The 15,227-nt window shown below is 42.0% G+C and overlaps 1 protein-coding gene across 4 annotated transcripts in view; it reads right to left on the bottom strand.

Moving 5' to 3' along the window:
• The window catches only part of FMN1 (formin 1), a 336,510-nt gene that overhangs the window by 77,287 nt on the left and 243,996 nt on the right, over positions 1 to 15,227 (bottom strand). For all 4 annotated transcript variants that reach the window (XM_073639006.1, XM_073639007.1, XM_073639008.1 and 1 more), the window contains one exon: positions 6,132 to 6,219. In XM_073639006.1, the coding sequence (XP_073495107.1) occupies positions 6,132 to 6,219 (88 nt within the window). The remainder of the gene's footprint in view (positions 1 to 6,131; positions 6,220 to 15,227) is intronic.

The following is a 15,227-nucleotide window of genomic DNA, read 5'->3' as shown; positions in this document are numbered from 1 at the left end:
AAATGAAAAAAAAAAAAAGTTTAGTCTCTTGCTATAAGAACCATTCTTAAACCTCTGTTAAAGATGTACCAAGAAAATGTACACGTTGATATGATGAAAAGGCAAGATATGCAGTCAACAGATGTTGGAGAAAAAGTAGAACTATAAAACCCAATGTGATTTACTAGCTGAATCAGCATTATGAGTCCAGACAAAGCACAAAAACGACTAGTGCCATCTTAAGCTGCTGCCGGCTGATGCATTCAACAGCATTGCCAGTGACCGGGGCCCACCAGAGGATCCTCCGTTCTTCCAGTGGACTAGTCCGACATTGCATATGGAAAGGGTTTTCAGAATCTCATCGAAAAGTATTTTTCTGCCGATTATTACACCACAAATCCAGAACATCTGAACATAGTCTTAAACTTCTTGTTGCAGATGTAACCAAGAGCAATTACAACTATATTTATCCATGCTCATAGCATCAATGAAAACCAGTAAAGTTACCCATCTATTTTTTATATCATTCTAGCCACACATCATCATGGCATTTCTGTTTATTTGATCACATTCTTTATATGTAACAATGAAAAACAGAATTGTTACTATTTATTTGTGCAGTTGTTTTTTGTTTTTTTTTAAACACCGACACATACCCACATTGCCTCATTCTCATGGGTAGGAATGACATATAGATACTTTAGAGAAATTTTGGCAAGTTATTAGAGATGATCTTTTGAAATTCAATGTCAATGACTTTACCAAATTTTCATAAAAATTTGATTCACGACAAATAAAATTACACGAATCTCAATACTGTAAAGATTGTAATTACTTGGAAAATACATGTGGGAAAGAGGAGAGTGAGAAAGAAGAACGCTGCTTACAAATTACACTCTACAGGCAAGAGAGGAAGAGGAAACCTGCTGACCTTAAATTCTACAGAAGATAGAGACTTAGGCCGGGTTCAGACGGATGTATTTCACAGTGAATATAGACTGCAATGCCTGGACTGACCGCAGATCTCCTGACCCGAACCTACAGCCTCATAGACACCAGGTTGTAAATTTGGATCGGGAGAGGCAACATCATCCCGGGCATGACAGTCCATACAGGTGCATCTCACTAAATTAGAATATCTTCAGAAAGCTAATTTATTTCATTTTTTCAATACAAAATGTGAAACTCATATGTTATTTAGAGTCATTACAAACAGAGTGATCTATTTCAAGTGTTTATTTCTGTTAATGTTGATGATTATGGCTTACAGCCAATGAAAACACAAAAGTCATTATCTCAGTAAATTAGAATACTTCATAACACCAGCTTGAAAAATGATTTTAAAATCCGAAATGTTGGCCTACTGAAATGTAAATACTTTTATGCCCAAAAATTAGAAAAGTATTCTCAGAGTGATACGTTCAGAGTAATTAACATAACCGCTCCATTAGATTACATATGTGACATAATAGGAAACCATTAAAAGCAATAATAAAAATGTGAGACATGAGACAAGAAAAGAACATAGTCGTTTGAGCAACATGACTAAAATATCAACATTGTTTGTTGGCATAAATGTATGTATGTCAGTTCCTAATAATGTAGGATGATTTCACGCTTTAAATTTAATCCTGTGGGAACCTTTGTGTTAAAGGGCTATTCCCATCTCCAAGATCCTATCCCAATATGTAGTAGATGTAATAATAATAATAATAATAATAATAATAATAATAATAGCAAATGCCTCCAATTAGAAATGTAGTACAGTTCTTTTAATTTGCTATGTCTCTTCCCTCATGCCCAGGCATTACAGGACCTTAGGTATCAATGCTTATGACCACTAGTACCTAGCTGTCACTATACCAGTGGTTGTAACCATGGATACCTAAGGTCCTGCAATGCCTGCACATGAGGAAAGAGACATAGCGAATCAGAAAAACGATACTACATTTCTAGATATCTATTAACTGCTAAAATATTTATAGCCAGAACTGTTTATCTCTTCCATAATAACTCTGCTTTTCATCACCTGTCTTACCTATTGCATTTTTTGTGTGTCTTATTGTGTATAAATATGTGACTCTTCAGATTTCATGCTATACTATGCCTGATGAAGAGACCTGAGTAGTCTCGAAGGCTAGCAATTTGTTACCATCTTTTCAGTTGGCCATTAAAAGGTATCAACCACTGAGGACTCTCAAATCTAAATATTTTTCTATCCACTGGCTAACACGGTACAAGAATATATATTTTCCCTAAATTAAAGTTTAAAAAATAATTGATTTTAAATGATTTTGTATTGTTTGAACAAGACAAGATTTGATTTTTTTTTTAGAATGTGTGCAAGTTTTGCACGGAGATTGTCAGCATTTAAAACATCCTTTCATAGACAACCAATGGCGGAAGCGCGGAATATAAGGCGAACAATACAGACTTGGTGACAAAAAGTTGCCAATAGTGGGTACATGGCGAGAAACTATTTGGATTCCTTTTTTTAGAATCATGTCAATAGTGCTGTCGGTTTTAAGGATGTTAAGATTTTTGTGTATTTCGTCAGAAAAAGGTTTGAAATAAAGTGTTATAGGTAAGAAGCAACGTAGGTTTGTGAGAGGATATATTTGTACAGTTATTTGATTTGGTTTGTGTGGCACCCCAGGGGTCTGGTTGCCACAGTGGTAGAAATACCATGTCTGAGAGCGAGCATGGATTTTCCTGGTCAGGAGCATTATTGCATGCCACGCCTCCTTGCCCCAGTCCAGGGAGGGGAGGAACCTGCCCTATATAAACTGGATCTGGGGCGGGGTTAGTGAGTCTAGTTCCAGAGCAGCAGCAAGGAGCTCTGTAGGAGCCAGGAGCTGAAGGCCAGGGACTGGAGCAGAGAGCTCGTCCTGGCAGAAGACGCAGAGAACAGGACACCGGAGTCCGAGGCTGTGAGGATATTCACATCCAGCAGCAGAAACCACCTGGCAGGGGATTTCAGGTCCTCTGGCCGTAGAAAGCCCGGAGGCTCAGTCACACGCAAGGGACCGGCACCACCATCAAGGAGCGGAAGAAACCAAAGGCCCCAAGTCACCAGCCATACGGGTGAGCACCACACGGTACACTCAGGGACATGGGCTACTACACGACTACAGCAGGGTAGCCAGGAAGAGTGAAGTCAGACGGGAAGGCCTACACCTCCACCTGGCCAGGGGGATTCTTGTTCGCTCACAGACTGACCAGACCACTAATGTTAGCCAGTACTCCCGGCAGGGCCTTCTTCATTACCAACAGTAAAGACCCTGAACTGCACTGCACGGACTCTGAGTCATTTCTGCTGCGCCCGTGCATCACAACCCTCACCATTTACAAACGCTGCCCTGAGGCTATACTCCTCCTGTGGGGAGTTATACTATCAGCCTCAGCGGTCTGCCCCGCAGCGGCAGTTCTCAGTGACCACAATCCACGGGTGGCGTAGTCGGACATTTAAACATTAAAAACCAAGTAAACAGATCCGCCACTGGTTTGACCACCCTGAGCCACGGGACCGGGTCGCCGCCACGGAGACTACAACCCCCAGCATTACACAGAGACCCGGCTCCGGGTATTCCCCCACACACGGCCCAGGGGGCGTGTCATTTGCATCAAAATTTCTCTAGGTTTAGTGGCGGCAATGTTTGAGGCATGATATATAATCCAATTTGGATATCCTCTGTGGTTTAAACGTCATTTGATTTGTTGTACTTCATTACTGTAAGAAGTTTAGAAGCTACAATTGCGTTTGGCTCCTATATATTCGCCCACAGGAATGGATTGGGTGGCGTGGGGTGGATGAAAACTGCGTGCGTGAAGCATAGTATTTCCTGCAGATTTTTTTCGGGACGTAAAGCTTGTTATTGGCATATCATGTTTACCGATAAGAAAAAGATAGACAAAAAACATATGGTGTCTCGGTGAGAAAAGCTGATGAACTGGAGATTAAATCGATTGCCATTTAGATAATTAATAAAAGACTATATAGAAGACATTTGATCCCCTCCAAACCAACAGCCGATCGTCAACGTACCTTGCATACTATTTAATTGAATTAAAAATGGGTTGTCAGTGCTGAATATGTAAATCTCCTCCCACCACGCCATGACCAGGTTGGCTGCTAATGGGAAAAATTTAGCACCCATCGATACGCCTTTTTTGTAAATAAAACTTGTTAAATAAAAAATAATTATGGGGAAGCAAAAATGTTAATGTCGATTTTATGAACAATTGTAGATCCACAGTGTAGGTGCTGTATTTTTGGAAAGGAAAATTTACTACCAGTATTGCAACCTCATGTGGTATGCAAGTGTACAAAGAGGTCACATCACAGGTAAGCCAAGTCCATTCAGAATTCCATCGTACATCATGAAACATGTTCAAAACGTCGTTTGAATCTATTAAGTAGCCTGGGATACGACGAACCAGAGGCTGCAACATAGTGTCTTAGCCACCGGCCAAGGCGTTCTCCCAGGGAGCCAATTCTCGATACTATTGGACGCATCGGGGGAGGGGTGACATTTTTATGAGTCTTTAGTAAGGCATGCAGAATGGGAATAATAGGGTTCTCTACCATCAAATAATCTGATTGTTTTTGTGTAAAAGAAAAAACAAAGACAGACCTTCATGGATGATAGCTTTGCATGCAACTGCAAAGAAAGAAGTAGGGCCCTGTTTCAAAATTGAATAAGTCTTATCAGAAAGCCTCCCCCGATGTGTCATGTATACCAACAATGTTGATATTTTAGTTATTTCTGAGTGAAAAAGAAACTCCAAACGTATGAGGCGCTAGTCACCTTAGGATTTCTTGAATACATCCAATTCCAGTGGAAAATCTGTTCCAAAAAATAAATATAATTTCTTAAAAAAAACAAATGTTGAAATACAGTACAACGCGTTTCAGCTGCTATTTTTACAGTGCAGCCTTCATCAGGTAACAAAAAACAAACATACAAAATACAAAAAGCACTATAAAGTGGTGTTACAACCTAAAAGCTTTCTTATTTATGAGGGTTCCCAGAAGGGAAAACAGCACCGCACTTGTCTTTCTTCCCTCTCTCCCTATTAGGGTTCTTCTAAAAGATATTTTAGTTATGTCGCTCAAACAATGATGTTCTTTTCATGTGTCTCATATATGTCTCACATTTTTATTATTGCTTTTAATGTTCTCGTATTATGTCACAGATGTAATCTAATGAAGCTATTATGCTAATTATTCTGGTGATTTAAAAACCTACAGTTTCCTCTTTTCTCACTAAATATCACACAGATCTACCTCTCTAGACCAGATATCTCCTCCCTACTAACCAGCATCCCACCATGTCTGTCCACTATTTCATCCTTCTTCTCTGACAGATTTCTAAAACGTAACATGGATAAAACTGAATTCATCATCTTTCCACTGTCTCACTCAACCCCCCAACTGAACTATCCATCAAAGTCCATGGCTGCCCACTCTGGCCAGTCCTGCAAGCTCGCTGCCTTGGGGCAACCCTGGTCTCTAATCTCTCCTTCAAACCACATATCCAAGCCCTTTCCACTTTCTGCTGACTCAAACTCAAAAATATCTCCAGGATCCGCACATTCCTCAATCACGAATCTGCAAAAACACTAGTGCATGCACTCATCATCTGCCGCCTCGACTACTGCAACCTCCTGCTCTGTGACCTCCCTTCTAACACCCTCGCACCCCTCCAATCTATCCTAAACTCTGTTACCCGACTAATCCACCTGTCCCCCCGCTATTCCCTGGCCTCTCCTCTCTGTCAATCCCTTCACTGGCTCTCCATTGCCCAGAGACTCCAGTTCAAAACCCCAACCATGGCATACAAAGCCATCCACAACCTGGCTCCTCCATATATCTGTGACCTAGTCTTCCGATACTTGCATACACGCAACCTCCGATCCTCACAAGATCTCCGTCTCTACTCCCCTCTTATCTCCTCTTCCCACAATCGCATACAAGATTTCTCCCGTGCATGCTATGTCATGACCATGCCTTGTTTTTAAATATTAAAATAAAGAATTATAATTTTACGTTAGAGCTGGATCCCTACCTTCACATTTGCATGTCTTTACTTCTACTCCAAGGAGGGCTAAGTATGACAGACAAATTAGGACTTCCTCAAAAAAAAACCTACCTTGCTGAATGTCCTTCATGTCAAGGTGTAAACTGGATATTAAAATGCCTACAGCCTGTGATCTCTTTCCATCCAGCAGTTTTATAATCTGTAATTAAGAGAAAAGTGTTTAGTGTAAGAAACAGTCAAGTAGACAGCTTCTAGATGTATACCAAATCTCTAACACCCAACCAACAGAACAAGCATCAGGGTCAAATTCTGCAAAAAATAAATAAATTAAAAAAAAAAACTATAATATATTAATATTTTAGACTAAAATGTTAAGTAGAGGCAATAATACGAGTATTTCTTTGTTACAACATGAGATGGGCAAGATCTGTTTGCATCAATCAATAAAAAACGTGGAAAAAAAGTCAATGCAGAAATACAGATGCCGCAGTTATTTGAAATGCAGTGTCCTCCTCTGCATACACGTTAAAGAATTTTCAGCTTGAAAATGGATTTTTTTTTGGAGTGCCAAGGGTTCTTCTAATTTGTGGACTAGAGTGGTATCGTACCTGTACATATACATAGAGCGATGGTCATCTCTTAAGTTTGATTCTTAGTAGAGCCCCTTTGGCTGTTCTGACCTGCTGCAAACGTGATGCAGACACCAGCTTCTGCTGCATTTCAGAGGAATCTTGGCCCATTCCGCAAGGGTAAAAACCTCTAGTTCATTAATATTTTTGGGTTTGCATGCTGCAACTGCCTTCTTCAAATCCCACCAAAGGTATTCTTTTGGGCTCAAGTCAAGCTTCTGTTATGGCCACTCCAGGATTTTTTTCTGAAACCAAACCATGGTAAACTTTGAGGTATGCTTGTGGTCATTATTCTGTTTTAAAGTATAATGATGCCCAATCTTCAGATTTTTCACAGCAGAATTAGGTTTCCTGCTAGGATTTCATGATACTTGACCAAATCCTTCTTGCCATCCACATGCTGCAGGTTTCCAGTGCCAGAGAAAGCAAACCAGCCACAGAGCATCACCAAGCCACCGGCAAGGTTCACAGTAGGCTTCACAGGGCCCCCGCCATGTGTCACTGTTAGCAGGGTGTTCTTGTTATTGCATGTTTTAATCTTCCTCCTCTAGACATGCAGCAGATCCATACAACAGAATTTTAAAATTTCTTTACCTTATTAATAATATTGAGTCATAATGGTGCGCTTTTGCGTCAGTAGAGGTGTATGTCTTCGTTGCCAAGTCCAGGAAGTTTAACTAGTGTTCCTTTAAAACTTTGAACTTGATAATTATGTTTAAACTGTATTTTTAGGAAAATTCACTGCCTTTGCTATCTTTTTGTATTTTGCTCATTTATGTAAGGAACTTTTTGGATTGCTCTCTTGACTGAGCCATATTTCTGTCATGCAATGAAATGTGGTTACAGACAACAAACCCCTATCCAGTCCAGGTATTTGATGTAGTTTATCTCAAGTACACCGGATTAATCTAATGCTGATCCTGCTGTGAGTCAGTGCCAGGAGCGCGGTTACAGCCGCCGCTCTCTATATACAGAGCTGCGACTGAATCCGTGCCAAAAGTTTATTTTCTTCCGGCAGCAGGACTCTGGACTTCAGAATGCTATTAACCTGCAAACTAACCCCGTTACCCAGTTTCTGAAGGTCAAAAGCATTTTTTTCCACGTGAGAAGTTCCCTTTAAGAGAGTGTGATGTGGGATGTTTTGTACTTTCCAACATGAATCAGCTTGTCTTAACAGACAGCCATACCATCTGTCTGGGGGCAGTAAAGCCAGACATTGCTGCACCATTGAATAATACAAGCTATATCTTGTAAAGTGGTGTATCACTTTACTTGTCAATAGCACGACTCTGCTTACATGCATCTGTGACTAATTTATCACTCAGAAAATACAATTGGAGAGAATGCGGGAAGTGTTTTCTCCAGTTTTATATTGGGACATAATGTTTGTGGTCACTCATATGTTGGGGAAGAATGTGGCTCTCTATATCCGGCTTTTTCGGGGCCACTCTATATTATAAGTGATAGATAAAATGAAGCAATTGATTACAGGGCTGGATTCATGCGGACGCCTTTTTTTTTTTCTTGCCTGTTTTCTGTTAAGGGACCCTTAACCCCTTGATGAACATAAAGTAAGTAATAAAAGTATAGCAACTGTTAAACATATGTATAGAACTTTATGGGCTGAACTGGAGTACCAGGTATAGCTGCTCTTACAGGCAAGCTGCCTTGCCTATGTAAATGATGAAGGGAACATGGCATAGTGGCCGTGATGAAATGGCTTATCTTAAAGGGTTAGCCCTATATGAGTATTTGGTATTGAGTTTGAGTGCCACATGCAGAAAACCCAACATATGCAAATTGCCTCTTCAGCGAGGAAGAGGACTAGAACTCTAATGCCACCTATTGGAAGTTGCAACCCTAAAAGTCAGTATCGACACTTTAACGAGCCTTGCCACATGACTTAGGATAAAATCAAACCAGAATCTCAATTTGCAGACACTGTTTCGGGGTGCTGCCCCTCATCAGTGCAAAGTGTGCGATCTGGTTTGGCTAGGTGAGAGGTTTCTGACAGAGATCCAATGGCTAACGTTTCTCCTTGTGGTGAGTGACATGCCTATCCTGGAATGCCAATGTGAGGAGGCTTATAAGCTTTGTAATGCTCCGCTGGAAAATTAAATATGCAAATTGTATTTTCAGAGAGTAAGAGTACTAGAGCTCTAGTACCACCTATTGGAAGTAACAATCCCCGCACTTACACACCTTGGTTGCTATTAATTAAGTTACTATTAGTTGTCTAAGGAATGTTCTGCCACACTAAATGCACTTGGGCAAATCATCAAGTTCCTTTGCAGGCTGCTCCTTTTGCAATTGCCGACCACTGATGTTTGAGATGGACTCAATGAGAGAGACGAGGCTGGAAATGCTTCAGGCCTTGTTAACATGTCTAGGCCATGCAGGTTGCTCATAGTAATGCCAAGCAGTTAGTGTACCTGGAATAAAGACTATAGGATTCCAGCTACTGTACATTAGGCAACCCTACACCATAATCATGGGAGCAGGACTTATGTTACATTCCCTATTAATGGCCTCTTTATAACATTGCTCACGTAGTTTCCAGACCAATCTCCAACTATCATTGTATCCAAAACTAAAGTGAGACTCATTGTTAAAAAGCAGACCTCCATTCCAGCCTCCATTGCAATCTTGCTCTGCAGATTGATCGCTTTAAGAGAGACAGCTTGAGGTCAATGGAACAACTTTGTGACGCCCAGCTGCGCTTGGTATCACAGATCCTAGAAGGGTGTATTGAAGGATTCCTCCACAAGAGGCCCCCATAACCATTCACACATCTCCACCTTCCACCTCAGACCACCAGAGGGAGCCCGTTAGGGATATAAAAGGGAAGGTGGAGCCTGGCAGCAGTTGGTTGTTAGTCTAGTCTAGACTGGAGTCGACAGAGAGCAAACCTGTTGAGAGGGTTCCTGCAGTAGAAGCCTGAGAGAGGTTAGTCTGTGGTGCAGCACAGTCCAGACTCAGTTGTAGCTCAGAGCAGTGAGCTTTAGGTGTGCCGGTGCCATAAGATCGGTGAAGCGCGGCAAGCTGCTGTTAGTGTGAGTAGCCTAGCGAGGGCCTGAGTAGGCCGAAGGCGAATAGAGAGAGTTAGTACATAGGGGGCAGAGGAGCTTAACTAGCTCACTCTGAAGAAGTTACCGGACACCGGGTCCGAAGCTTACCGGGATCTCCACGACCCAGTAAGATATAAACTGGAATCCCTGGAGAACTACAAGTCCCAGGATCGCTAAAGTGCTGATACGTATCAGAGCCAGGAGACACATAGGCCCCTTAAGTCGGGAGCGTGCACTCCAAGAAAAGGCCCTACCACAAGGTCAGCCAGCGCAGGACAGAGATAAAGTTAGGCCTAGCTCCAGGCAGGTCAGAAACTTACTACGCAGAGGCAAGAAGCAGGAGGCCCAAAACACGCTCATTGGGGAGGATCCGGACATGCACCCTTCACCCTACAGTGCTCCGGGACGTGCCTGAATTACCATCAGTAAAAGGTACTGAAGTGACAATCGTGTCTGTCCCTGTTCTTGCTCTGACCCGGCTGGGTCTCTGTCCTGCTTCCCCCGTCCGTACGCTGCCCTGAGGCCTAGCTCCACCTGTGGGGAGCTATACCATCGAGCTGCCTGATCATCGGCCTCAGTGGACTCAGCAGCGCTGGTGATCCTCACCAGAAGCCACAGGTGGCGTCACGAACTCTTTCTTTTATAAAATCAACCAATTATCCACCCTTTTTAAGGAGCGACCCCAGGGTACGGGCCCGGGAGCCGACCACCGCGACATCCCTACAAGGCCAGGCTAAAGGCCCGGGTACCGAGTCATCCCCATTCCCCTGGGTGAGTCAACTTCACAAGGAAGTTTCATACTGGTCCTACTACCAACATTATGGTGTGGGGTGGTATAGCGTACCATAACTGGACCCTCTAGTTTTCATTTTAGGCATACTAACAGTTCAGTGCTACATTGATTCGGAACGAGTAAGGCCATTTATTCAAACTGTCTCAGGAGCTGTTTTTCAACACAATATCAATATGCATGCTGCTCCTGCTGTGAGCAGCCTGCATGGCCTAAACATTATACCATGTCCTGCACTGTCTCCGGACTTGTCTCCCATCAAGCACATACGGGACATCATTGGTCGACAATTACAAAAAGTAGCTGCCAGAAGCAGATCTTGATCATTGGCTCAAGTGCATTCAGCATGGCAGAACATTCTTCAGACAACTACAAATAAATAATAATGCCAAGGTATCTAAGGCATCATTCACATGTCCATGTGTCCAGTATGTGTGGTGCCAGTTTTCACATGTACTGGAGACACTTACATATGTAGACACATACAAATGAATGGGTCTGCGTACGCCAGTGTGTTTACACAGACCGTGTGTCCAAGGGCAAAACACACTAACATGTCAGTTTTTTGCATGCTGCAAAACACCCCACACGGATTACACACGGATGACATCCGTGTCATCAATGTGACACATACCGGTGTCTAGAAATCAGCGCTACAGTTCGTGCTGTTCCCAAGCACTGGGTGCTGAAGGCAAGTCTCATCATTGTCCCTTGCTGGCACTGAGATCAGCCCCAGCAGGTAACAATGTTGAGAGTTGTATTCTGCCCCATCTGTCTCCAACAAGTGTAAAAATAAGAATAAGATAAAAAACACATTGTACTCATCTTAACACCCAATTCCCTGAAGCCATTGTCTCCGTACACAAACCAAAAATAAAAAACAACAATATCTGTCACCTGTCCGAAGATGAAATAATCCAGTGTCTCACGCTGTAATCCATCTGACCGACATTTCTTCATCAGTGTGCGCGGTGGCTTGAGGTGACCGCACACGCTGAAGAGCAGGGGAGAATGACTCGTTGCTGCCAACTGGCCCCTTAACTGTGGTGACTATCCAGTCACTCAGTGAGCTCAGCGTAGTTCAGGGGCCCGCTCGCTGCAGCGAGTCATTCTCCCTCTGCTCCTCAGCGTGAGTGGTCGCCTCAAGCCATGGATCACACTGATGAAGAAACGTCAGTCAGATGGATTACGGCATGGGACAATATGTCAGACAGGTGAGGGATATTGTTATTGTCCCCTGTAAACAAACCAAAAATAAAAAATGACTTCAAGGAATTAGGTGGAAGATGAGTATAATGTGTTTATTTTATTCTTATTTTTCCACTTGTTGGAGACAGCGGGGGCAGAATACAACTCTCATCATTGTCCCCTGCTCGCGCCGATCTCCGTGCAAGTAGGGTACAATGATGAAACTTGCCTCCAGCACGTGGCACTTTGGAACAGCTCGACTATAGCGCAGATTCCCAGGCGCCGGTACGGGTGATTGTGATGGGACACACGGTTGTCACACAGGTACACATGGACATCTCCAGTACAGGTTTTTCCAGTACAGGAAATATCAGGACGTGTGAAAGAGGCCTAAGTGTGATTATTTCGGTGTGTGGCAGTCATGCTAGATATACTGAATAAATCAAGAGGTTTCAAAAATAGTTAGCATTATTTCATAATTTGCATATCATTAACATGTTTATTCATCCTGTGATCTTAATTACACAACTTTTCCTTCTTGGTGGAGGCATGTGGGTGTTTGTGAATACATATATATTTACATACACATAGTGGCAAAAGAGAACATGACTTAAACAGAATACCTCTTATGTGATCACAGTCACAAGCTATAACCAAGCTTCCTGTGATCGTTTAGAGTAATAGTAGTTACAGTTGTGCTCAAAAGTTTACATAACCCGGCAGAATTTTTCCTTTTTTTGGCCTTGTTTCAAAGAATATGAATGATAACAGAAAAACTTTTTCTCCACTCATGGTTATTGGTTGGGTGAAGCCATTTATTGTCAAACTACTGTGTTTTTTTAAAAAAATCTTAATGACAACCAAAACCATCCAAATTACCCTGATCAAAAGTTCACATACCCTGGTGATTTTGGCCTGATAAACAGAATTTGACAAAAATGGTTTGAATGGCTACTAAAGGTAACATCCTCACCTGTGACCTGTTTGCTTGTTATCAGTGTGTGTGTATAAAAGCTGAGTGAGTTTCTGGGATCCAGACAGACTCTTGCATGTTTCATCCAGCCACTGACATTTCTGGATCATGAGCCATGTGGAAAGCAAAAGAATTGTCAACGGATCTACGGGAAAAGGTAGTTGAACTGTATAAACACAGGAAAGGGATACAAAAAAAATATCCAAGGAATTGATAATGCCAGTCAGCAGCGTTCAAACTGATTAACAAATGGAAAATCAGGGGCTATGTAAAACACAAACCACGGTCAGGTAGACAAATGAAAATTTCAGCCATAACTGCCAGGAAAATTGTTCGGGATGCAAAGAAAAACCCACAGATAGCAGCTGAAATTCAGGACTCTCTGAAAACTAGTGGTGTGGCTGTTTCAAGATGCACAATAAGGAGGCACTTGAATAAAAATGGGCTGCATGGTCGAGTCGCCAGAAGAAAGTAATGACTGCGCAAATGCCACAAAGTATCTCGCCTACAATCCGACAAACAGCACAGAGATAAGCTTCAAAACTTCTGGAACAAAATAATTTGGAGTGATGAGACCAAAATTGAACTTTTTGGCCACAACCATAAACGTTACATTTGGAGAGAGGTCAACAAAGCCTATGATGAAATTAACACCATTCCTACAGTAAAGCATGGAGGTGGATCGCTGATGTTTTGGGGATGTGTGAGCTACAAAGGCACAGGAAACTTGGTAAAAGTTGAAGGAAAGAAGAATGCAGCACACTATCAACAAATACTGGAGGCAAATTTGCACTCATCAGACCGGAAGCTGTGAGTGGGACATACTTGGACGTTTCAACATGACAACGATCCAAAAGACAAGGCCTGTCATTGGCTACAGCAGAACAAAGTGAAGGTTCTGGAGTGGCCATCTCAGTCTCTTGACCTCAGTATCATTGAGCCACTCTGGGGAGACCTCAAGCATGCAGTTCATGCTAGACAGCCCAGGAATTTACAGGAACTGGAGGCTTTTTGCCAAGAAGAATGGGCAGCTTTATCATCTGAGAAAATAAAGAACCTCATCCACAACTACCACAAAAGACTTCAAGCTGTCATTGATGTTAGAGGGGGGCAATAAACGGTATTAAGAACTGGGGTATGAACTTTTGATCAGGGTTATTTGGATGTTTTTGGTTGTCATTAAGATTTAAAAAGAGAAAACACAGTAGTTTGACAATAAATAACATCACTCAAACAATAACCATGAGTGGAGAAAGTTTTTTTGTTAGCATTCATATTCTCTGAAACAAGGCCAAGAAAGGAAAAATTCTGCCAGGGTATGTAAACTTTTGAGCACAACAGTATGTAAAGAGCAAAAGCTACCTAGAGTGGGCTTCCTTAACACCGCAAAGGAAGAAAACAAAAAACAAGTATCAAATTTAACTGACTTTGCCAGCAATGAACGGGTAAACATCTTCAACAAATCCAGGAATATTCAGCTCAAAAGAAAGGAAGAAAAAAATCTCAGCAATAAACACCCCACACCCAAAAATCCTTTTATTCTAAATATTTGAGAAGTCAACATAATGCTCAGCCAAGAAGTTCAGGTCTCTAAACACAAATACACATGGTCACAATTACTTGTGAGATTTGGCCCTCTGGGAGAAAGACCAAGTCATTAACACTCAGTTGACCGACCACAACCACCCCCAAAGGCTCTGTCTTATCAAGAACTACTTGAAAAGTGAACAGTTAGCAATGCTGTCCACAAAAGGGCACTATAATCTGTAACTATATCAAAATACTGCAGCAATGTGTACACTGAACATGCTAAAGCATTATAACTAAATTTAAGAGGAGGATAACTCTGAAGCCAATTTCACATGTGAGACATCAATGGTCAGACGACAAACCAATATGTTCAGAGCAGCCGCTGGTCTAATCCAAACTCAACGGCTTCATAGGCGGGGGGGGTACCCAAAAGTGAAAAGAATAGTCTTCAGGAGGTTGTGTCGCTTGTAGTACAAGCTTCCACCACAAGGTGAGTGTTCGCAATCAGGATGTCAGTCGATGTTGTAGAAAAAGGTTGAGTTTGGCACAAGGGATTTTTTTTCAACCAGTTGGTCAATCTTTCGCCTGTTTAATTATGTCAGATTCACACGAACAACATGCGGCTATCAAGTTTTGTTTCCATTTTTGGGGAAAAAAGCAGGGGGACCCAAAATAAATTGGAATTCATTTTTATAAACAGTATAGTATAGTGTATATGTGTGTCCATACGGTTTCCTTCAAATTACTCTCCCTTTGTATGGCAAGCAATGATCTCTCTGATCAGGCGTATGAATTTGCTTCAACTTGTTTCATGCCAACTCTTTGGGGGAAAAAAAATATCACTCATGCTAAATGCACTCTTCACCAACAGCATCAGCTGGCATACTGACTCAGAAGGGTTCTGTGAACATTCAACTAAAGGCAGAAAGCCATACCACAAGCCCTCTGCCCTTCAGAAGACTATTACTATTTATTTTGGGTACCCCTGCATATATGCCTGTGAGGAGGTTGAGTTGGTAGCCCCGGATC

The sequence above is a fragment of the Phyllobates terribilis genome, unplaced genomic scaffold (assembly GCF_046119375.1).
Source record: "Phyllobates terribilis strain yellow unplaced genomic scaffold, ASM4611937v1 Scaffold_7__3_contigs__length_470593459, whole genome shotgun sequence".
In the NCBI taxonomy this organism is placed as follows: Eukaryota; Metazoa; Chordata; class Amphibia; order Anura; family Dendrobatidae; genus Phyllobates; species Phyllobates terribilis.
This window is presented reverse-complemented; position numbering and strand designations above follow the sequence as displayed.